General features: G+C 39.4%; 2 protein-coding genes across 2 annotated transcripts in view; both read right to left on the bottom strand.

The window, feature by feature from the left end:
* Positions 1-397, bottom strand: part of LOC103925799 (NADH-cytochrome b5 reductase 2) — a 22,037-nt gene extending 21,640 nt beyond the window's left edge. Inside the window, exon 1 of the mRNA XM_009334570.1 lies at positions 377-397. Within this exon, the coding sequence (XP_009332845.1) occupies positions 377-397 (21 nt within the window). The remainder of the gene's footprint in view (positions 1-376) is intronic.
* Positions 398-5,237: 4,840 nt separating this feature from the next.
* On the bottom strand, positions 5,238-23,475 carry OVCH2 (ovochymase 2). The gene is made up of 21 exons (XM_009334493.1): positions 23,385-23,475; positions 20,874-20,983; positions 20,105-20,196; positions 18,782-18,954; positions 17,679-17,774; positions 17,147-17,298; positions 16,285-16,480; positions 14,761-14,784; positions 13,591-13,681; positions 13,354-13,487; positions 12,800-12,940; positions 11,675-11,805; positions 11,184-11,277; positions 10,229-10,360; positions 9,744-9,824; positions 8,960-9,146; positions 7,397-7,466; positions 6,631-6,826; positions 6,194-6,345; positions 5,704-5,872; positions 5,238-5,295 (listed from the first exon to the last, which is right to left on the bottom strand). Exons 1-21 carry the CDS (start codon positions 23,473-23,475, stop codon positions 5,273-5,275), a joined length of 2,535 nt encoding a protein of 844 aa, XP_009332768.1. The 3' UTR covers positions 5,238-5,272.
* Positions 23,476-23,985: the final 510 nt, after the last annotated feature.

The raw sequence follows: 23,985 nt of genomic DNA, 5'->3' as shown, positions 1-23,985 counted from the left end.
GTCTCTGCAGAAGGCGCGTAACGCCTGCGCGAAGCCCGCTCCTCTCACAACCCGGGCTGAAACAGGTTACCCTAGGAGACGAATTCCCGTTTGAAGCGTCTGTTTTGTAAAGCTCAGGCTTATTGAGGAACACTTAGCGGTTTATCAGCATTTCACGTGTCCTGCGCGCAGATCTCGCTGGCAGGGAGGCCTGCGGGGCCGTTTTGGACGGCAGGTCCCGCTCCCCAGGATGGGAGCGCACCACTTACACTGCGGGCCTCTGCAAGCAACCAGACCACTTTGCACAAAACAGGAGGACGGAAACAGCCACAAAATCCAGTTACCCAGGGTGGGCACCCACTGGCTATAGTGCTTTTCCTCCCCTGCATTTTCCTACCTCAGTTCTCGTTGCCGTCATGTTCACCAACAGAAAACAGTGATGCCGGAGTTCTGGTCCAGTCCCAGTTTGTCACAGTCTGCCCTGTAAAATAGCAAAGTTGAAATCCTCTGGGCAGAAATAGCATGCAACCTTACATTAAAACAATACAAGGTTCACAGGTAAAGACGGCATCTTTCATTTTCATAGGCAAACATCCTCCCTCAAGTCTGCAATAGGTACAACCCTAATGAAAGGCCATGAGAGCTGCACCGACATTAGGGGTACAGACCGCGTTACAATGCCAGTGCACCCAGCAAGAGGCGCTGCTGATTGCTTGGCTTTGCATTTGTGACTTTCTCTGCAGACAGCATGTACGTACAGTCCGCGGTCTGTGTTGCAAACTACTGGCAAACGACCAAGTAACTAGGGAAAGGGGGGGCAAGAAAGCTGAACTTCAGCTAGTGTGACGGGGGGAATAGATATTATTTCCTACTTTCTTCCCTATCCCCTGGGCCAAAATTTTACTTTTGTGACAAGCAGCACTAACAAAGTATTTAACATCTGTGGACTTCAAATTGCTTTAAAAAAACCCAAAAAGAAACTAAGTATCATTATTCCCTCTACAGAGCGTACGACAGGAGCACACAAGCTGGTGACAGACACAAAAGTCAATCAAAAGAAAACACAAGACTTTGAAGTCCAAGCCCATGCCACAAGGTTCAAAATAGTTTATCTAAAATAAAAGCACGCCCATATCACACAGACACATCTTTGTCAGGAGGAAGAAAACAAACTGATCAAACCTATGGGGAAGGAAGGAATGCCAGGAATAATGTCACAGTGTGCCAAGCTGTAGATGGTGATACAAGGAGACAATAATAAATCTGATTTATTAGTTTTTGGAATGCTTGTATTTTATGTGACTTGTAAAAAGACTGAAAGAAAAATACATTCGGTCTCCTGTGGTACTGAAGTACTGACAATGGAAGACCAGAGAATTAATACCCCACTACACTCTTTTATCTTTTTTTGTTAATATTAGCTTTTCCTCACCTGACTGCAAAAGCAGGGGAACCACTATCAAAATGCTACATATTACAGCTCCGTTCCTGGAGTAAATTAACTCCTTGCATCAGTGTCACACAGAGCCACTGTCCTCAGAGCATTGTAACCGAGCACAGGACCTCCAGGCTGCATGACCCATTCTCCATCATTAAAAAAGCTAGATTCTCCCACCGAGGTGCTGTGACTTCTTATTTTCTGACAATATGGTAGTGGTACGGCTTTGCCACTTTTACGTATTTTGCTTTCATCAACGATCTACCATACATCCATGTGGCAAAAGGCTCAAAACTCAAGGAGAATAATGCAGAACAAAAATAATAGAGACAAGAAACATTCAGATCTCTCAGCCAGAATTTATCCTGAAGGTAAATAGGAACAAGTAAAGGATAATTTTTTTTAATTTTCAAGACAGGATTTTCTGTCTACTTTACTATGACTAATAATTGCACAGCTATGCAATTACCAGTGGTTCTTTGAATTGCACTATTGATAGGAAGCATTAATCTTCCCTCAAGAACAGGACTCTTCCTTGCCTTTAGTAAAAGAAAGGCCAGTAAGGTGTTTTGTAGAGCTTGAGAAACATTTAGAGGTATTTCTTGTTTTCTGTATTAACTATTCCTAATGCTCCTGTGGCATTTTTCCCGATTATTTTCTTTTCTTTTGAGCGAAAGGCAGGGTCTTGGTCTATATAATACTCTTTTTTTCTTCAAAGTACCAAGCCTAATGCTTTCCTCTTGTTAACCTGTCTTACACAGATGTAACATCCACAGTTCCTCTGGTGTTACTGCTCAATTCACTGTTTTGAAAGCATGCAAAGAACCAAGTCTAGTCACTTCAGATGAAGAAATAACAGTCTTTTTGTGCATCCAATACATGACAGTAAATGGATTCCTAAATGAGAAAAAAACTGCCCTTGTGCCACTTGTCCTCAAAAAGTACAATGGAAAAAAGGTTAGGGGAAAAGAGAAGAGAACTGGGAAGATCACATGAGAATACAGTTCTACAGTACCACCTAAATACTATGATTGTTAGATCCTTTCGGGCAGACCCACTGTGGAAGAAAAGAGAGTCAGGAAATACATGGCATGCATACCTCCAGACAGAGTACATCTAAGGAAGGATACGATGCTGCTGTGCTGTCGCTCCTCTGGCTTCATCAGGGAGGGCACAGGAGCGCAAGCAACCAAGAACAGTACGATGCAGTAAGCCACTATGCTGTCCTAGGCTGGAAAAGGAGGAGATGGCAAAGTAAAAGAATTCTAAACCAAGAATTCACAGAGGTAATGCCATAGAGTCAGAGATCAACAATGTTTTTAACATCTTTTGTCAGGCTATATAGCCAGAACCCAGATTTCAGACAACAACTGCTTCCTCTTCTGTACTACTGCCAGACATGCTTTAACAATGAACATATACTTTCTGTTTTCTGATGAAGATCTCCCCTTTCCAACAAAAGTTACAAAAATGCTCTCATAACCACTCCTGCAAAGGCTACCTAGGTGCATCGTTGGCAATATGGATGGGCTCCCAGCATGTGTGCCCACGCACACGTACAGAGCAGGACTACCATTTCAGAGCTAAGCAGGAAGACTTAGGGCCACAGATGCTCATGTTAACCAAAGGTCAGAACAAGATATTTTTGGACGTAGACTTTTATTCTAAATATTTAGCTCAGTGCCAATGAACAATGCAATGAGCCTTCATTTGCTTCCATAAAATGTTACAAAGAAGATATTTTTACTTACACGCCAACAGAAGAAGGTTTATATCCAGATTTTAAGCATGCAGGGAACCTGAGCCTACCTCAGTACTCAGGTAGGCTACTAGTATCCTACCTTTTGACTGCAGGGTTCAGGAAAGTCTCATAAAACTGTCAAGAATTAAAGTGGACTTCATACAAATTTTGTAAAACCTAAAATACAATCCCATTACATGAACTCCATTGAAAGTAATTTTTTATTTTTTTAGAATCAGATTTCATTTGCATCACGAAACAGTTCACATTATTGCTAAAAGATACTGGCAGCTTACAATAGACTAAAAAGATGCAACAAACAAAAGCAAAACTAGACTACTTGTAAAACCATACTAGGAGAAACACAAAAGGTCAACATCATGCAGTCAAGCAAAAAGTAAGTACCCTAACAATCAAATCAAATACAAATAATATCAGATAGCATTCCGAATATATGAAAGGAATTTTTTAAAGAGATATCAATTTATCAGCATATAACCACTGCATTCAATAGGGCTTAGCACAGCTGATGCCACCTGTAGTTCTCCCCCCACCTTTTTATTTTTCTGAACACACCCACTTGATATCCTTGTATTAGATTAATAAGCAGATAAAAACTTTACAGGTATTTTAAGTCATCTTGTTCCTGTTAAGCAAAACAGAATAGCAACCGAGTGATTAGACACATCTGCTCCCAGCACAGTTAAACTGATATAGTTAGCTAATAGCAACTTCCACCATAACTGAACATCAACAGACTTCCATAATGAAAAATTACAAAGGATATTTTCCCTCCATTGATCTCCGAAGACCACTTCAATGAGCTTATCAAAGATAGAGCAAGCATACTCTATCAATAATGTAATACAGCTGTGCCTTACACTTAGTCTGAATTTGTCCATAGTCCTTCCACCATGAAGTATTTTCATAGTTTCACAGAAAGCTCATGCTCCAGATTATTTTGTGGGCTTTTGCCTAAAACTTTACAGTGAAGAGAAGAAACTGGTGAAAAATGTTTACCATACTCATTTGGGAATAAAGGTAGAGAGATTATTTTTTTCCCCAGCTACAGAATAAAATTATATCTTTAAAAAAATCAGAAGTTCTAAACAAATGTCATTAAAAAAGCAGGGTTACTGGCATCAAATGCATGTATGGGAAACACATCTCTAAAGATTTTGCCATTAATATCAACAGAAACAAAATGAGATCTCTTTCTTACTTTCTATTTATTTTCCAGATCATTGAGTCAAAGAAGGATTATACTTGTGTTACCTATTATACTATCATACTGATCTAGTTTCTAAACACTAAGACTGCACAGAACAGTCTGCAAAGCTAATTGGCACTTGCCATCACAACTTCTTGTGTAAGCAGCCATTTGGGCATTAAACAAACTGCTGTTTACAAGTAGATGTGCTCAGTTTGCAGTGTGTGGATTACACAGTACCTCTTTAATTACATGTATAGATTAATTAGGATAGCTGTCAGTTCTTGCATGGTGCCAAAAGCCCTCGGCCTGTAACACCTGTCTTTTCAAACACTTCTATCTGTTTAAACAACACACAATTTGTTAAAACGGGAACTGTATTAAAAATATCCTTCTCCCAGCAATTGCATTGATTCACATCACTAATGACTAGACAATGTTCTTCTGCTCCTCAGCGATGCACTACTACTGCCACTGCCTAGGTCCTCTCAGAGCCAGACGTAACACTCCCATTGACCTTAACGGAAGTATGACTGACTGCCCCTTCAGATGTTTTACACAGGCACTTACTTCATCTCATTTCTGCAGTATTTTTATGCTCTCCAGTACTACATTCAAGGACATGCTTGGCGTATGGTGGCTTATTTTCCCTCTCTTTCCTTCTAAGATAGATTAACAGAGTGTCAGAAGCCTGCAAGTAACTTGTGTCTGTCCCAAGCACACACATGTAAAGCCAAAGTCTCAATTCAGGTAAATTAGCAGTAAATTCACCAGGGTAATCATCAGCTACTTTGGAAGCTGTTCACCAATCATGAACTAACACGCTCTCACCAAAGTTTGCTTTCAATGACATTTGTGCTTTGGAAGTGTTTTACAATGTGGTCCATCAGAACCGCTTTGACAGTCACACCACAAAAATGGGGAGATCTACAAAAAGGAGAAAAATAAAACAGAGTAAACTTTTCAAAGATCATCAAAGGCAGGCTGTAAACTTGTCGAAGTGGACTCAGCTGTCATCGTGTGTCTGTTCACGCCTCCCAACCTCCTCCCAACCCTGAGAAACAAAGCAGCAAAGCAGCAGTAAGGAAGACATTCATCAATACGAGAAGTGCAATAGAGAGGGGAATAAAACATCCAGAAGAAATAAGATTTTCAGAAGCGACTACTGATTTAGATTTGTCTGTTTCTGGGCATTCAAGCTAGGGGTATTTTAAACAGCCAAGATTTCAGGAAGTGCTGGACACCCAAATATAAAAATGGCACCCTGGAAGAGACCTCAAATTAAGCATCTAGCGACAGCAAAAGGATTCATTTAATTGTTTTTTCCATACATACCACTACTATTAACACTCTGCTTGATCCAGTCAACAAAAACACCAACATTTGTGTATACTCCTGGGTAGCTCTTCCTTCCACATCCCAAGCCCCAGCTAGTGATTCCATGAAGGGTGTAAAATCCCGAGTTGTCTTCTGAAGGACAAACTAATGGGCCACCAGAATCACCCTGCACAAGGACAAAGGAATCTTGTTATGAGCTAACGTGTTTTTAAAGTATCAGTTTAGCTACGAGAGGTCCCAGCTGCTCATGTGTTTGGGGGCTTCTGTTTTTAAAAGGCAGAGAAAGAAATAACCTTTGTTCAAGGGAAGTACCTCTTTTTGCAATAGGAGTAATTAAAATCCTACTAGTGAGGAGTCTTTCACTGTAAATCACCTACCACCTGTTTGCAAGAAAACAGCTCTTAGTGAGGTTTTAATACTCCCCTTTTCAGAACCCATCTGGCCACACCCCAAGTGTCAGAAGGCAAAGGTGGTGAGCGCAACTTACTGTGCACGAGTCCTTGCCTTCTTCCAGAGGGAATCCAGCACAGATCATCCTCTGGGTCACTTTACTGGGAAGATTTATGTAGTAGCTCTGACATGTGCCAAGCACCAGGATGGGGACTTCCAGCTGATGCAGTTTTTTCCCCTTTTCTCTGTCTTAAAGTAAAAGACATCTCAGAAACCAGTAGAGGCATGAATTAGTGATTCCAGAAAGAAGCTTCACTCTTCCCCTTTTCAAATGGTCTCCATCTAAATTATCTGATTTCTTTCCTCCCACCCATTTCCCTGCATGTCTAGCTGAGCTTACACAAGTGAAAACTTTTTAACACGTCTGTTCTCCAGCAACTAATGTATAAGCAGAATGAATGTTACAACACAGAACATAGTATTTAAAACACAGCTACAGCATGCTCAACCTTCAAAATAGCAAAGACTGCATACCTTCTTCATGTGCACCCCATCCTGTGACAACACACACCCTCGAGGGCTGAACTGCCTCCTCCTTGGCAGGGAGGCACACTGGGCGCACATAGTGGTTGAATTCCAAGGGCTCGGCCAGTTGCAGTAAGGCGATATCAGAGTCCATAGTGGTCTTGTTAAAACTTGGATGTATAATATACTGCTTTACTGACCTTTTCTAGGAAAGCAAGGACATTGACATTTTCTGAATGCCTTGGGAATTTCAGTCTTTAAGTAACTTTGGGTTTATAAAATTTCAGGCCATATGCAAGATGCGCTAAGAGGAGGAAACATTTAAAAGCAGCTGCTGAAGCCACCAGCTTTCTTACGTTAGCAAGTCAAGATTATGCCTCTTGGACATGGATCAGGGAATGTGCAGGAGACTCCATCCAGCAAGTGTAGGAAAAGGGTCTTGGAAAAACATTTGTCCAGTCTGAGCAAAGTGGAAAGCTGTGCCCCAATTATTTCTGTCTTGGTAATAGTCACCAGGGAATTTAGAGACAATACACTCCTCACTCACACATCCTCCAGGATACTGAGCTTTGGAGTTCATTACTGGTGAAGGCACAGATCTGTGTTGATAAAATTTCTCTGACAGTCACACAAAACCTGTTGTGTAACTGCAGATTAAGGTCAGCATGCCAGCTGTTAGACTGCTGCATCATGAACAATTTGGGAGACGCATTTACATTAAAAACTATTTTCCAAGATTGATTTATATTTTATTATTAAGCAGAGCTTATAGTACCTGTCTGTATTCTTGCTCTGCAAGATCATGAAGTCCCGTTACCACCATCCATAACCCTCTGTACAGTTCCCTGAAAAAAAGGATAATTCTCAGGCTGGTATAACAGCATTCTTGAAACCTGTGAATCTTAAAACCTCCTCCACCCAAAATAGACACTAGGCCCCTACATATTCCTGGGCCAACAACTCCTGAGGCCCATACTCCCATACAAATCTATGGAAATCTTCCCACTGACTTCTAGGGAGCATGAAATATTCTCATGAGGAGGCAGTAGGATCTCTCAAACACAGCGAACCGAGAGAAAGGTCACTTTTATAAGGACTTGGGGGTGCCTGGTGCAGAACACAAGGGCTGCATGGCCCACATCATCCGGGGACAGTGCTGGTCCCTACCTTCTTACTGAAAAAATGGGTGACCTCTAAAACATTACTACCTATCAAATGACAAAGAAATGCAACAGAAACATTTCATTTCACCCTTTGGTTTCTTAACCAAACCCTCTCACTGCCTGAAAACCTGTCATAACTCCCTGATGAAATCAGTTGTGTAGAATCATTAAGCCACGTATGCAAATTCTGATGTGATGGGAACATACAATAGAGAATTCCTCCTTAATACTGCTCTTAAAGCAGTACCTTCAACACAGCGCAATGATACTCCTGACATAAAATTTTACAAACTAATATTTAGAAACTTAGAAGCCAAAGTCCAAAATTCAAAACAGCACTTGCATTTCAGATCCCCAGTTTTGTGGGGGTGGGGAAGAAAATCAAAGAAATGGAGAGTATAGATGTCTAAGCATCTTGGGCATTCGGGGCTTTTGAAAGCTTACCCTCATTTTCAAGTAATTGCAACTTCATTTGAAAACAGGCCAGAATACCTAATCATCAGCAATCCTGGGAGGATTTTAAAAAAATATTTTAATGACCCAATGTATGTGAATTTTAAATTAATGTACTTGTGATTAATTTGAACTTCAAAACAGGTAGTGTTCAGCCTAAGAGATGAATAAACAAATTGCAGTTTAGAAAGTATTTTAAAGAGTCCAAAAGTCACATGGACTATCCTTTCGTCTCCTCTCAATAAAGACAGAAAAATTTCCATGTAATCTGATTTAACAGATTGATAGGTTCTTAATAAGGGAATGGCATCAACCCTGTGCACAAAAGCCTCCTGTATGTTCTCCAAAATCTACACAAATTCAGTAATTTAAAAATTTTTTTCATAGGTTGATTCTACCTGGATGAACACGTGCTCTGTAAATGACCCAAACACAAAGAAGTTACCTAAGAGTAAGCGATGGACGACAAGGGACTTAGTATCTTGTCATCTCTTCTGAAAACTGATCTGAATGAAAACCAAGCCTACAGGAGTAGGCTACTTACTTCCTTAGTAGCCACTATGATCTTAGTACATGTGTGTGGAGCAAAAGAATCCAGTGTGAGCTGTAAGTAGGTGGTAACCAAAACCATGTCAGCCACCCTGGGCAGAACCACCAAGCTGCAGAGACGCACCATGCAATTACAGACATTCCCAGAGAAAGGTTCATCCCAGTGTACTTACTTAGAATTAAAGCAGTGAGCAGCTGTGACAACCCATTCTTTGGCAAGAACTGCTCCTCCACAGATATGCTCATCTGAAATTTGTACACTGACCTGCCAAGGCCATGAGTATGGTACAGCTTCTTCACCTCCAATTATCCTACTGAAGATGAACCTGGGCTGATTTGAAGGCATTCCACAAATATCATCTGAAACAGAAAGCACTGATGTCCCAAGAAGAGCTACCCCATAGCTTCTCAAGCTTCCCCCTTCCCCTTTTTTGCTAAATCTTTCAACTTCCCTCAAAGGATCCAAATGTTCAGAGACAGCATGAGGAGATGATCTTAGCAAAAACGAGCTTCACCAAGATGAAAGCAACTTCTTACCTTCAAAAGTTTGAGCCTCAAACCTACAATGAATGTGGACTCCCCTCCCATTCCCCATAAAGTACTGGAGGGAAAAAGGGGAGTTCTAAACTGCTGGTTATTATTTTCAACTACCCTGTACAATTTGTAATTATTTTCACCAAAGCAAGTAGGTGTAAACTGACATACAAGCTGAAATAATGTCATTGCATTGCTGTAAATGACTTAACAAGATGAAGGAAACAAGAAAGATTAGGTTCTGCTATTCTAAAGCCAAAGCATAGAAGTGTTACTCTTCATCTTTTTATTTCCTCAAAATATCTTAATGAAAAATTCCGTGATAACTGCATCCCTTAAATATTTGGATAAAACACCATTTAAATCGTAGTCCAAAAGGTACTCCCTAGCCCCATGAGGAAAATATAACTCAGGGTGGCTTACCTGTTGTAATCTGTATTTCTTCTTCAGTCATATCCATATCTTCAAATTCTTCTTCACTAGTTGAATCCAAAGTATCTAAATCTAGCAAACGAAAATAGCAAATGTGTTAGCAGGCTGTCTTGAGTGATATTTTTATTACAAAAATCACTTTTATTTCCTTTATTATAATTTTTGTAGAAGGAATAGATTTCTACAGTAGGGATCTGTGCTATTACATCTTCACGTGGTAGTAAAGTGCCATTTAAAATGCACCAAAATACTCTTACGCAAAATAAAACTCTGAAGTTTTGGGTAGATTCATTGTTTCTCTTCACCCACTCAATACGCACTTTGTTTAATGCCTCAATAGGTTCACAATACAGTTTTTTCACTGAAACAATTTGTTAGATGAGAATCTCCTAGAGCAAAATAATTCTGAATAGCCAGATTCACAAGAGCCCTTTGTGCTGCCCCAAAGAGGCAGTTTCCCAAGTTACTGCTATTACCTGTTACATGAACAAAAGAGATTGTAGCTCTGAATCCTCCAAAGGTCTCTGTTTCATCAGAGTGAAAAACAACCAGCATCATAGCAGAGGAGCTTAGAACAGGTGCTGGTAGGGCAAATCCACAAGACTTAGCTAAAGATGAGAAAGCAAAGGTTCACTGCAGATTAACATGTACTTTTTCATCCTTATCTCTTTCAACAGCGGGTATCCAAATTCTATGTATTCCAGCTCTCACAAGAGAGGGTAAAAAATAACTATGCCCAAGGGAGGAGCAGAGATAAGCAGACTGAGGCTGAAGGACTGTTCTATTATTCCTGACAGTCTGTCCTTGTTCAGTAATTATCTCATAAGAACAAGGAGACTCTTGCATTATTTCACAAGAGTCTATTGCAGCACTCACACTCATAGGTTGCCATTATGTACAGAACATACTGGAAACCTGATTTCCTCTTGTTAGTGTTTCAGCACTAGCATCTACTAGTGCTAATCTAAGCACCGGCATCAAGCAAGTGCTGAAATCGGTTGATTGGGACAGGTCTTCCGCTCGTTCAATGTAAACCAGGGGAATCTCCAGCAAGGTGGCAAGAATTACATGAATGCTCATCTGGAGTGAAGAACAACTGGACTCTGAAAAGGAGACCTCTTGGGTGCTTTCTGTGTCTGATCGTTACTATAAAAACAAATTATTGTGTTATGCCCTTTTCTTCCTTTACATGAATTCAGAACTGCATTTCATATAGAGTTTAAATACACAGAACTGTTCTGTTCAATGTGGTTTTGCCTCTGTAAGTGGAACAGAAGTAGCAATACCTGCAAGTATTTTTCAAGGTACTGAACCTATAATATCACCCGAGACTCTAGAGGCAAACTTGATTTTAGACTGAATAACAGGGCTAGTGAAAGTCATAAAAGAAATAGGTCATCCCCAAAATATCTCAAAAATCAAAAGTCAAACCAATTTCCTCCTCTTTTCCCACATCTTCATACACAGTCACTGCATCATAAGAGCAATCTTCACTCTCTTCTACTTCAAAAGACTGGTATGTAAGCTTTAAATAAAAAAATGAAAAATTGAACCTTGTTGTTAAATTCACACAGAAAAAATTCAAAGATCTATAATAGGGTCTTTAGTATTCTCAATGATTCCTTTAGGGTTTGGTTTCTGTGACATTCAGACCTCTCACAGGTGATACATAGCATATTACATTTGCTAGAAGAATCTGTCATCATAAAAATTAAACCAGGAAATCCTATTTTACTATAACCTAAAGGAGAAATCAAAACCTATCTGGCTTTTGGGATGGAAAGTGATTTCTCTTAACTGCATCCAGCAGCATTATTCAAGCTTATGTTGCTTGATCCTGCTTGTCCTTAGCTGCATAATTTCTTGTTAACTCAATGGTGCCCACTTCCATTCTGTAGACACAAGAAGGGCTCATATTATACCTTGATTACATGGTCCTCTGGTGCACAAATAATCCATTGACATTCTGCCGTGTTGCTGTAGCACTCTGGATAATGCATACTTTGTAACACTCCTTCTTCAAAAAGGACAGCTAAGGACTCACAGCCAGAATCTGGAAAACCAGGAAAACAAAAATGGAGGCACTGTGATTTCCTATTAAATCATTCACAGAAAAAAAATTTAAATCCAGAAAAACTCTTGTGGTGCTTTCACACAGCTGAGAAAGTGAACAGGACAAGAGCAGCAAGCCAAATCCTCCTGTCTGGAAAAGATGCAAAGAAAAATTTTAATCTGTTCCCAGGCAGAAGAGCAATTCAACTCGTGACTATAGCATTCCCCCTTGGCTACAGGTAGTGCACTGCAGGCACAGGTACCTGTGTGGGGTGATAGAAGAGCGGGACACAGGCATGTCAGAAGAACATTTGCCAACTTTCTTTGGAGAGGAAAGTGGAGACAAAAAAAACACAACCACAGGACATGTCTTCCTGATGGGCTATGCAGTGGCAAGGCCCCTCAGAGGGGATTCCTCCCTACACTCTGCCCTTACACTCTGCAAAGGAATGAAACTAGCTGGAAAAGCTGCAGAAACAGGAACAACAGGTGTCTGTCTGTAACTGGGTTGTCCAGACTCAGCAGATGGCCCTTGGCCCTGCTCCCTAGTGATGGTGAACCACCCTGCACAGCAAAACTGAAAGCAATTCTCTACGACATGTATCGTAGCATTAGCTGTCTCCCTCAGGGCCCCTCCATGAAAGCATGCTTGGGACTAGCAAAGCAGCTTTCATCTAGAAATTCTGCTCATTTGACTAATCATATTGAGTTTTAAAACATTCTGGAAGTAGGAAAGGAAATGAGATCTTGTATAAAGTGGATGGAGAAGAGGCAAAGTTAAAGGAGGGCTTCTCTCAACAGCATCTATCCTCTCTCTTTCGGGCATCCCAGTTTCTTCACAATGTCACACGGCAGCCTAACCACACTTGCCTTGTTCATAACATCATCCACGTCGAAATATCATAGGAGCTTCCTCTGATTTATTTTCTCCTGAAAAAAATTTTCAGGTCACCACCCAAGAGTGCAGACAGGTATATTACTAGACTTAAACTTACCAGGAAGAATATCTGGTGTAAGGGCTTTGTAGGTCATGGAAAAACCAGTTCCATAATCCTTGTTGTCAGAAACGAATTTCAGCGTTATACTATTGGAGCCAATCAAAATAGGTAATGGAAGATCTCCTCCGCAGAATTTCCCTGAAATATAATATTAGAGAATAATCACTGTTTGAAGTCTTCAGTCACTTGAGAAAACTTGCATGTACCATTTTTAGTACTTAGCTATAAAAATTTTAGGATGAAAAGGAAATTGCCTATTCATCCTCTACATTCCCTATTAATCCATTAGCCCAAATAGATGCACACTATTAAAAACTGAAAATCCTTGACACCAGAAAGTCGTATGCTGACACAGTTCCCTACCAGGCATTTTCCATTCTTTTCTCCTCCCACACTCTTTGTCTTTTATTTTAGATCATATGTCACAATGTATTCATCATGAAAACGTAAGTAAAACAATCAACCGCAATGTCCTCATAGGGTGTACTTGCCGTGAGAATGAAAGAGTACGCTGACAGATTATTTCCAAGAATAAAGGGACGGCAACTCACCAACAAGTCTGTCATCTTTTGAATAGACTGATAAAGAATCATAGTCACAAAATGTTTCTGGCTCTATATCGAAGTGGGAAAAACGAAGCAATATATAATTCCCTTCTGGTACAAAGAGAGTCCATACACACAATCTGGAACAACAAATTAGTTCCCGTTCACAAAAGTGCAACAAAAACAGAACCACACCGGTACGGGGAATAGTTTCTGGTGAAAGACTGTGTTTTGTCTACTTACTGGTGGTTTGGATAGAACTGTTTGGGACTTCCAGGAAAATGTAATTCTCCTTCACTGTCAGGGAGTTTGCCATCCTGAATGCTACAAAATGCTGTGTTGTAGAGTTAAAACAAAATAGAAGGAATCAGGTTTGGCACATACGGAGTCATCTGTTCCACCAAAAAGCTCAAACATCTAGAGAATATTGTGAGACTCAAGATTGCTCAGCTGTACCTTGTTTCTGCTGACAGACTGATGCTGGGTCTTCTCTCTTCTCTCTTTTATTTGGGATTATGGTAAGTCAGTTTTAAAACACATAATTTGGGAGCAAAAATGAAGCACTGCCAATGCACTATCATATATTTTGTAAAAATGGCAGTGCTTGCTTTTTACCTTAAAGAAACTATTTGTTAAATGAGGATTTCAGTATAAATATTTTTCAGGGAGTAAAAACGCATACTCAGGACATAAGAAAAGTGTTCATTGCAGCCCATTTGTAACAACGTCCTTAGCTATGTTACAGCAGGACACTTTTGCAACAGTATGATATGGTATTAAAGACACTTTAATATAAGAAGCAGAAGCTTTCCTCTCCAGAGAAGTGTCACTAGAAACACAATTACTTACAAAAATTATCTCCTCTTGCCTTTCCTTCTCCTTGCAAGGTAAGCCAGTAAGACATTTATCAACAATAATGTATATGAAATAGATATGGGGGGGGAGTTGCATTTTATTCATAGAAGTAGACACCAGACAAGTAAATAGATTCATCACAGACTGCACAAAAGTACTACTAATTTACCTCATACTTTCTATTTAGAATCTATATTTTTATACAGAATCAACTTCACTAACTAGATTTCATGCATTGCTCGAGGTTCTGTTCTACATTTTTCCCATTAATTTTATTTGCATTTCAATAAAAATATGGCTTTTATATATGTAGATGTCTTACGGAAAATTCCTTTTTGAAGTCACCAGTACATAAGCACAATTCTATGTAAGTAATTTTTTTTTTTTTTTTACAGAACCAGTAGGAAAAGAGTATATATTTAAAGTATACATTTAAAAGTGCTTTGATGAGTCAAGCTTCTTCATGTTTCTTCCTTCATAGATTATATATTAGACTATTTTGGGGGTCTTTTTATGCTCTAACACAGATAAAAGGTACTGAAAAAATACTGTACTCACCTGTGGAGCTTTTCATTTTCAGATCTAATAAAGGAGGGATAGGGAAGGGGGTGGAAAAAGAAGAATAAATTACTGTAGTTTTGTATTCATAAGGTAGGCTTTTTTTTTATCCGTGTGAAGTGGTAATTTTATACAGCCAGCACTAAGGCAAATTCAGATACTTCTTGGGGACATAGTGCCTACAATAAACTAGGCTTAGAATTAAAACAAAATTGCAAGTTCAGGCAATGCTGACTTTGGTGTAAACAATTCTGCTGTTGCCACTTCTAGATTTAATCATACATTGATAGGCCACTGCTCAGTCTGAGCAGCACAGTACTCTCTTTATACGCACTCGTTGAGTAAATACTATACATTTCAGGTAAGGGTAGCAGAATCCAACTGCTAGCATCACATCAGGGACACAGAGACATTAAGCCTGACAGCAATTACAGTTAAAATCTTTTGCACCAGTGTGACAGTATAAAAGAGTGAGTAAGCAAAACCTAGGGCACTGCAATTGAGAATTGTGTTTTCACTTTACCTACCAGATTGCTTTTTCTGTTCGCTGGAGCCAATACGCTTGAATTACTGCAATAGATAATCATACTATTTTTTCCTGACAATAAAATGGGCCAACTAGTAAATTTTTAATAAAAAGACTCTGTCTCCCTCTCTCTCCTTTTTTTTTTTTAATTGAAAACCAAAATATTTTTCAGAAGCTAAACCCTTTTCATTTTTCTCCGACATTATGAGGGTTTCTTTTTTCAATCACCAGTTGGAGCTGGTTTCTAATGGGAAAGTTTTATCTTTTTTTCCGTCACAATTTTTTTTCTTATCATTGACTAGCAAAACCTCTTAAACACCCCTCAGTTTTTCAGTTCTCTGTGTAAATCTTAACACAATCTCCTTTTAACGAAAATAGCCCCAACTGGAAGAAAATATTAATTCAGTTTCTTAATGTTCTGAGTGAAGTTCACCCCTGGATAGACTGTCATCTATATCTCCGGCTCCATGACTTTGGAAGTGATGGATAATTTTCATGCTGTTCCCCTGCATGGAGGGCATATGTAGCTTTTTGGGCAGAGTAAGCAAAAACACTTCTGAGAGCAGGCCTTTTCCTCGTGTAGTCAAATGTCTGATCCAACACGTTTTAGCTGACTTTGAAGAGATGCGTATGGAATTTCAGACACTTTCAACTGGTGAATTTCCACTTAAAGACAAAAATACCAGGCTAACTGGCTAGTTGGATAAAAGGACCATTCTTAAAGTTGAAAAAAATATACACACACACATATATAGTCCAAGTAGGAGACAAAGTGGAAGAGAAGCAAATATTTACAATGCTCTCCATTTATTTTTGGCAACTGCCAATCAGTACCATATACTTAAAGGCATTGTGAAACGCTATAGTGCTTTGCCAGGAAAAATGGGGGGAGGGGGGGATAAGTGCTATATCTTGAAAAGATAAAATTAAATGAAATATTATTATGAGACAGAAGAGTTGTCAAAAGTGAAGGACACATTACTGTGGAGACTTAATACCAGCACTCATGTTCTCTTGAATCCAGGAAAGCACCGCACTGAGGTCTGTGAATATTCCTGGAGATCCTCTGTCGTAGTGTTTCTTCTTCTCATTACTTATCCAGCCACGAGCACATCCCATTCCCCAGGAGATCACACCAGCAAGAGTCCAGGCACCATGCTTACGTCGGCATAAAAGAGGGCCTCCTGAGTCTCCCTGTAAAAAACAAGTACAAACCCACAGCTTCCAAAAGTGCATGTATACCACTGAGCAAGCCTGAAAGAGTTTATTGAGTTCTCTTTTGTGCCATACTAACAAACCTGCAGCATAGGGAATAGCAATTTTAAAAAAACTGTGAAGAAAGGCACTTTCTTTTTTATTGTGTTTAGTCAGGATTGTCAAGACAGGGAGAGAGAAACTAATTCCCTCACGGGTGCACATCTGTTGTGTTTTAGCATGTAAAAAGGAGTGAGGAGCTTTTGTTTTTTACCCCCATGACAAGGAACAATCACTTACCCTTCACGTCACTTCCTTTCCTTCCTGTAATCCAAGGCAACACTTTCTACTTTCCTCCTTAGGATCTTAGCAACATTAACTAATTAATTTATCAAGTGTTCCGAAGTTAGAAAGCCCCAAGCATTATTGCACTGGAATGCATTGCAAAACTGCTCTCAGGAACCTGTCATACAACTCATACAATAATTAAAACGGAATGATGTAATTAAGTGCATTGCCCCATACAGAACCTTTGAAAGAATTCACACATCAAAATAAATACACTCCAAATACCGCATTTTACAGTGTATTTATTCACTTAGGCACACAGAGCCTTGAGCTTCTGAGAAACACTTGTAAGTACACAGGGCCCCCTGTTCAGCTGACCTGGCAGGCGTCTTTTCCTCCATCTGGAAATCCAGCACACATTACAGTGTCACCTTGGATGGGTTTCTTTAAAGTTGATAACGCTCTTGAACACTCCTTACTGTTTAGGATTGGTAGATTGACTTCATATAAGACCTGAGGGAGTACTCCATCTGAAATACAAAAAAAATTGCTTACAAGAAATGCTGAAAGGTGAACTTAATGTCACTGCTAATGCACAAAAAAAAAAGTTGTAAACTTGCTCCAAGCCATTTTATGGTTACATAAACATCCAGTTTTGTGTACATAAGCAGTTTTACTTCAATAAATTTAAAAATGTTTCAAAACTGACATGCAGGTCTATATATTGCAGCGATCCATTTTGAGATAATTCACAGGTAGGCATAGAAGCTAGCAAAGATCCCATTTTGAGATTACAATTCTTATGACGAGTTGATGGTTTTTTCTGCTCTATGACCTATGCAATCAAGCTCTTAGCTTCAGAAATAAGACACTGAGAAACCTAAATGTCAAAGAACAATGAGTGGCTTACTCTCATTTAAACGGCCCCAACCACAAGCAGTGCAGATATATCCTGCTTCAAACTTTTCACCTGGATCAGGAAGACATGCTGGCAAAACTGATGAACCTGCCACACATGGACATGAATTTTATTGGTAAATATTTGGAAGAACAACAACAACAAAAAGCTTCCTTGCTCAGTTAGGTTTTTTGAAAACTAAAAAGTATTGTTATTTTTGTGGCATCTGAAAAATTACTCTGGCATTTGACAATTTATCTCTGCCTCCACTTTGTTGTGTTTTGGAATGGAGAAAGAAAGCCAGGAGCACCACAAGCTTCAGCTCAGGCCTTGCCATTCAGCTTGAACTTAGCTGCTATCATGATACAAACTTCCACTAGAAAAAGCAGTCACTCACCTTTGCGGTGGCAAAGAAGGAGCCACCTAGTGACGTGAGCTGGAGCCTTTGGAAGAGCAAAGTGTATGCACCTCAATATTACGTAAAACTGACGTGAAGTAGCCTTTCGGAAAACCTGACCGTAAGGCAAAGTCAGCGTACAGCTGAGAAACGGCTGGCTCACAGGCCGGGAAACAGGGTACTACCGGCCGTCCTCCCCTCACCTTCCCTTTCCCCTTACAGCCCCCAGATGGACCATTCGGACACGACCGAAGACGATCCTGTGCTCCTTTCTGCAGTCTGCAGGACGGGAAAGAGGGCAAATAGCAGAGGGGGTGTGAGTAAGGTACAGACCGTACTGCGGTACGCTCTGAGCTCTGGTCTGCCTTTGACTAGCTTTACTGTTCACCAGAGGCAGAAGTCTCCACTACACCTTAGATAAAAAATAATCACCCCTGTTTGGTCAAATTTCAATCCCCTGCATACAAAGAACAACACCTTTTTCTTCAAGGGAGTATTAAGTCTGAAGAAGACCTTTTAATTCAACCGATAAATTTTTCTGACTTACCTCTGGTATTTTAAATACTTCAGTTGCAAAATACCCTGGAGATTTTTAGTGGTGTAATCTGACAGCTGGGAAATGGGTTTAAACTGAGTTTCAAGACTTTTCACAGCATGTGGGAGAAACAAAGGCCTTACCTTCCCCACTGAAAAAGATCACAGATAACTACGGCCTTACTGAAGTTGAAGGCTCCATCCAGCTTCAGAAGGGCAACGTCATAGTTCATCGGCCTTCTGGGGTCGAAGTTTGGATGCTTAATGATATATTTAACAGGGAGTGTCTGCTCGCCATTCTCCCTGATCCTCAAATCATGCTCTCCTGCAGTGACATTCAAGTACTGGAGTAGGTTCCTGTAGAATAGAAAAATAAAAGTTCAGCTACGGAATCTTCAAAATGAAAGGAAATATATAGTTGTTTTTAAACAGAAAAGTTATTACTACTGATACCTAATACCTTTCATCTTCAGATTTTAAAGCACTTAATACGTACAGTCAGCAAGAGCTGAGTATGTCCCACAATAGAAAATGGGAGATGGAAAGGGCTGAGAAGAAAGATGATTTAGCTACACTCCTGACTGTGGTTTGGTGGTCCATTAAGGAACCAGGTCCTCTTACTGTGTTTAAAAATGTTCAGTCACACTGCTTTTTGAAGGAGGAGGGAAGATTTGGACATAGGAAAGTACAGAAAAAATAAGACCACTTCTCTAGCATTCTCAGTTTACACCTTAAAAACACAGTGAATCCTGCTTTAGGGCTCCTAGTACCAGATCAGATGTGCAGCAAGGAAACACAAAAGCAATCATTATAAACTTTTTATTCTGCTTCAAATTTATTCACAAGACTTGAAGAACTACTTTTGTGTCAGGAGGCTTTATGCTGATTTAGATATCGCCCGTCCTTCTGTAGTTAAAATAAACCCTGCAGTTATTGGCTAATTTGACCAAGATGTGATCACATACAATGCCAGATACAGATCAAATTTATAATTCCAGGTGACCCGTTAGTATGAAGATTCAGTATTAACTATAAAGGAATTAGAATCTCAGTGAAGCCACCACAGAATTAGGACTGAAACCTTCCGTACAACATTCACAGACCTCTTTTTTTTTATTTAGCACCAAGGCTGAAAATCATCAGCATGCAAGAGGTCAGTACTACATCCATTCACCATTTAATTGCATATACTCTGCCAGTTGCTACCTCTCTGAAGAAAAAAAATTGCAGTCACCTGATGATTATAGTTAGGTACAGATTTTTACCTACACTTCCAAAATCAGTGTCCACCAATCCCTGTAAGTTTATTTTATTCTTAATTATTTTTGAGATGTTCAAAGGTTTATTTTTTTCTCCCTGTCTGTTAAAACATGAAAATATTGGTTACAAATGAAAGGGTAGCACCTGTAAGTAATCGCCACAAAAAGATGCTACAGCCCCCACACACACTTTTACGATCAATGTTTTTCTGCACCTGCAGCCTGCTCCTGAAATATCACATCCATACCTGTCTAAGACGCAGTGAGCTGCCGTGACCACCCACTGAGCAGAAACAATAGTGCCTCCACAGAAATGCTTTTGCCTTCGTTTCAAGGAAACCTGCATCACATAAATGCGGCATGTCAAATAAAGAAAATCTTTAGATCTGCTCTGATTGCATGTGAGGAAGAAAGGAGAAGGTACATGCAGGTACTCCCTGAAGATTCACATAGCTAAAGTACATGCTGCATTTCAAGCAAACACACTTGCATGGCATTCTTATCGTCCTTGAATCTAAGAGATCCCAAACCTTGCTGTTCCCGTCAGCTGTGACTTGGTACCTGGACAAAAGCGACATACATGTAATAAATGCGAAGTCACTGAGGTACTCGGCACGCTGTAAAGGTTACTAGTTAGTTGAGAATTTTTCCTTTGCAGGTCACTGGGAGCACTGGAAATCCATGATGCCTGACAATAGTCAGGGGCTGGGTGTGGTGTCCTTCGGTGTCCTTCTATTTTTGAGTAGTTTCACCCATGCCTCTTTACAACAGACTAATCTACAGATGCTCTTTCAGAAAGAATGATAAAATAATAAATGATAAGCAAAGGTTTCTTAGAGAGCAGGACAGGTTCCGTGTCCTCTCTGCCTGCTTCACTGCTCTTCATAAAAGCAGAGAGGAGCTCAACAGTACACCATAAGTGTCAGCAAGTACAAAATACCCGTTTTCTTCTTCTGTCATTTCTATGAAAAGTCAGGACTTTGTTGTGAAGATAAAACCACATTTGCCTGTGCAAACCTGCCATGGATGTGAGCCTTGTTTCACCTGGTTTCCCCCAACAATCCGAGTGAAAAGGTTGAGGTAACTCCATGGTTTTGCCTCTTGAACTTTCTGACCACACTTAGGATCTGAGGAGTAAAAGGGGGAAAGAAGGAAAGATTTAGACTGGATTTAAGTTTTTCTACTTTTTAGTAACACAGAATTGGAAGGCATGGCCTGGCACAGAGGTCAGTGCAATCTCTCTGCCACAACAGGAACCTTCGTATAATTCCTAATACAAACTGCCCAGACTAAGGCTAAATTGGGCTAAGAAAAAGGCAATGTACTTTGTTTTGCAGAAGTTCTCCAAATGAGCACTTTTTGGTTTAATTGTATCACAAATATTAAATTTTACCTTCCATGACCAAATATACGTGTGTGTGTGTGTGTATATATGTTAATGTTCTCGTTAGGTCCATGCTTACTTGAACTTTCTGAATGCCAACATTCTCTTTCAAGCAGATTTTGGAATTACTTTGGGACTAAATAACTGTTTCATTATTGCTTTCAGAAATCTCTTTACACCCAGCATTTGTACTTAAAATATTTTGGACAAACGGGGTCAAAATGCACAACATACAGACCTTGATGACCAACAACAGTGGCTGAATTTCTCCAGAACATCTACTACTAGGCCAACTTTATTTCTTCTTTACTCACTATTGTTATCATCTACTATGGCTAAGTAAAGCTGATAATATTTATGTATTTGTAAAGGAGTATATTTATAGAAACAAATATTTGTGGTGATAACTACTCATTTGGTAGTATTTTAAGAAAGACAGAAGCCAAGCAACCAATTCTGCCAAGCAGCACATTGTAACAGAGGAATTCTTTGTAGTGCAATTCCCAAACCCAGCAGCAGCCACAATTATTTTTTTCTTAAAGCTGTATGAAAACTCAAGGAAGCCAAACACCTCTCATACATTTTACTACAAATTCTGTTAAACAGTACACTGGGAAAAATTTAGCATCCATTAACTTGGAACATTTTGTTGTTGTTCTGGCAGCTAGGTGGCTGTATTCAAAGGATGGAGGACCAATACTTGTATACACGTCTGGAAAATGTGGAATCCTCCAAACCGTAAAATGCAGCTTAAAACACCTGTAAAAAGGGTTTTGCAATCATCCTCAGGATTAGCATGGCTGATGCAAATGATTACATTGCCACAAGAATGCTGACACAATTCTACTTACCCTAGCTTTTAAATAAAAAAGGCTTTATCTAGAAATGATCCAATTCATTTATCTGATTTCTTTCATTCTTTCCTAATTCTCAGTGCACCCACCTTTTTCCCATGTGCAAAGATACAGTGAGGAAAGGGGAAAGAGGAGACAGAGACAAAATTTAAAAAAAATAGGATTTAGGTTTTACCAAAAGGAATTTGGTACTGAGGAAATGGGCAAAAATAAATAAATAAAAATAATAAAAAATCAGATTCACAATCTAAAACTTTCCTTTTTTTATTTCAGCATTGAATAGGTTTATTTTCCCAACATATGCAAGATTAGTTTAAAAGTCACAAGTTAATATTTATATTAATATTATACCAGGCTTATATTATCTGTATTTTTACAAACTCTAAAAATCTTCTGCTCCGTAGCATTTGTAAGCCCAAGAGATTCCTGCCTGCTTTACAGACTGCTTCAGGACCAATGTCGTTCACCGGTCGGATGAGAGATTTCGACGTAAACTGCATCACATCCATCTGCATGGCAGGACGCTGAAGCAAGAGAATACCGTTCTACAGAATACTCTGCTTTGGACTGCTTAAGTGAGCAACTTATTATGACGATTTTGATACCACATCTGTTTTGACAGTCAAAATAGAGTTTTTACAGTGAAAACAAGTGATTTGCAGAATTTAGGAAATCAAGCTGTAAATTTCCCTTTTTTACTACTGCAAATTTAAAACGGAAGCAAAATGGTTATGCAAACAGCCAAGCTCTGATTTCCATTCCAGTTCGCTATAAATCAGTAAATCTTCATGAGGAAACAGGAACAACTGCAATCATTAATTGTTCAAAAAAAAGAATACTCTAGATTTTAAGATGTAAGACAACGGAAGAGAGGACTCACTGTATTTTGTTTGCAGCCCATGGGTAACACGCTAAACCATGACCTTCATTAACTTGCTGCAAATCTGAGAGTATCTAGTTTTATTTATTTAATTATAAATCGTTTTTATTTAATGTTCTTCATTCTGAATCATCAAGGAATCAGACAAAAGTTTCATAAGAATTACTCATTAAAAAATAACTTTCAGTTACAGACTTGGATTGGAACAAAAGCAAAGAATGAAAACTAGCCCAATTATTCTAATGTTACCTTGTGGCCAGGTCTACGAGCTCCTAGGGTCAAAAACTTAGGGGGTGAAACTAGCGTGGCTTCTTTATTTCAGCACTGACTGCCATGCTTGTCACTGCCTAAGAACAAATCCATCAGTACTTAGAAAACTGTTAAAGCTAGACGTGAAATTTTCATCCTACCTTTCTGAAGAGTGGATGGCACAGCACGAAACTCTGTAATACAAACTATCCCCGTCAGGAGTAACTGCAGCTTACTGGGGGCAATGCGCATCTTGGGGTGCTAAATAACTGAGTGAAAACAAGGAGAGTTTTTATAGGGAAAAAGAAGCCCAAGTACTACGCTGCAGGAGAACAGCAACTAATTGAAGTAGAAGTTACTCATTAATCCAGCCATAAAGCACTTACCTGCACAAATAAGTTTTCCAAATTTAACGGAGCATGATTCTTTTATACGCCATTTACTGAAGCCTTTGCTGTAAAACACTAGCTAAAATCCTCCCTAAAACTAGTCTCCTCAGGCAAAATGACAAAATGACTTTACCATTGCATGCTTTCCTAGCAACACTTACCCAGGCTGATCTACACACCGAAGTAGAACACACATGAACAGAATGTCAACTGCTATTTGCCCCTACAAGTTCTACAGCTCTTGAAGAGGCAATACTCTATATTTCCTGCACACTTTGTATTTAGCCAATTTCACAGACCTGAGAAACATAAGAAAAGTTCATCATTTTGTTGGCAGCATCCTCAATGTTGTATGAGACAAAGATAGCTCTCT

This window comes from Pygoscelis adeliae, unplaced genomic scaffold (genome assembly GCF_000699105.1).
Source record: "Pygoscelis adeliae isolate BGI_AS28 unplaced genomic scaffold, ASM69910v1 Scaffold171, whole genome shotgun sequence".
Classification (NCBI taxonomy): Eukaryota; Metazoa; Chordata; class Aves; order Sphenisciformes; family Spheniscidae; genus Pygoscelis; species Pygoscelis adeliae.
The sequence above is the reverse complement of the archived record's forward strand: the minus strand, read 5'-3'. Positions and strand labels throughout refer to the sequence as shown.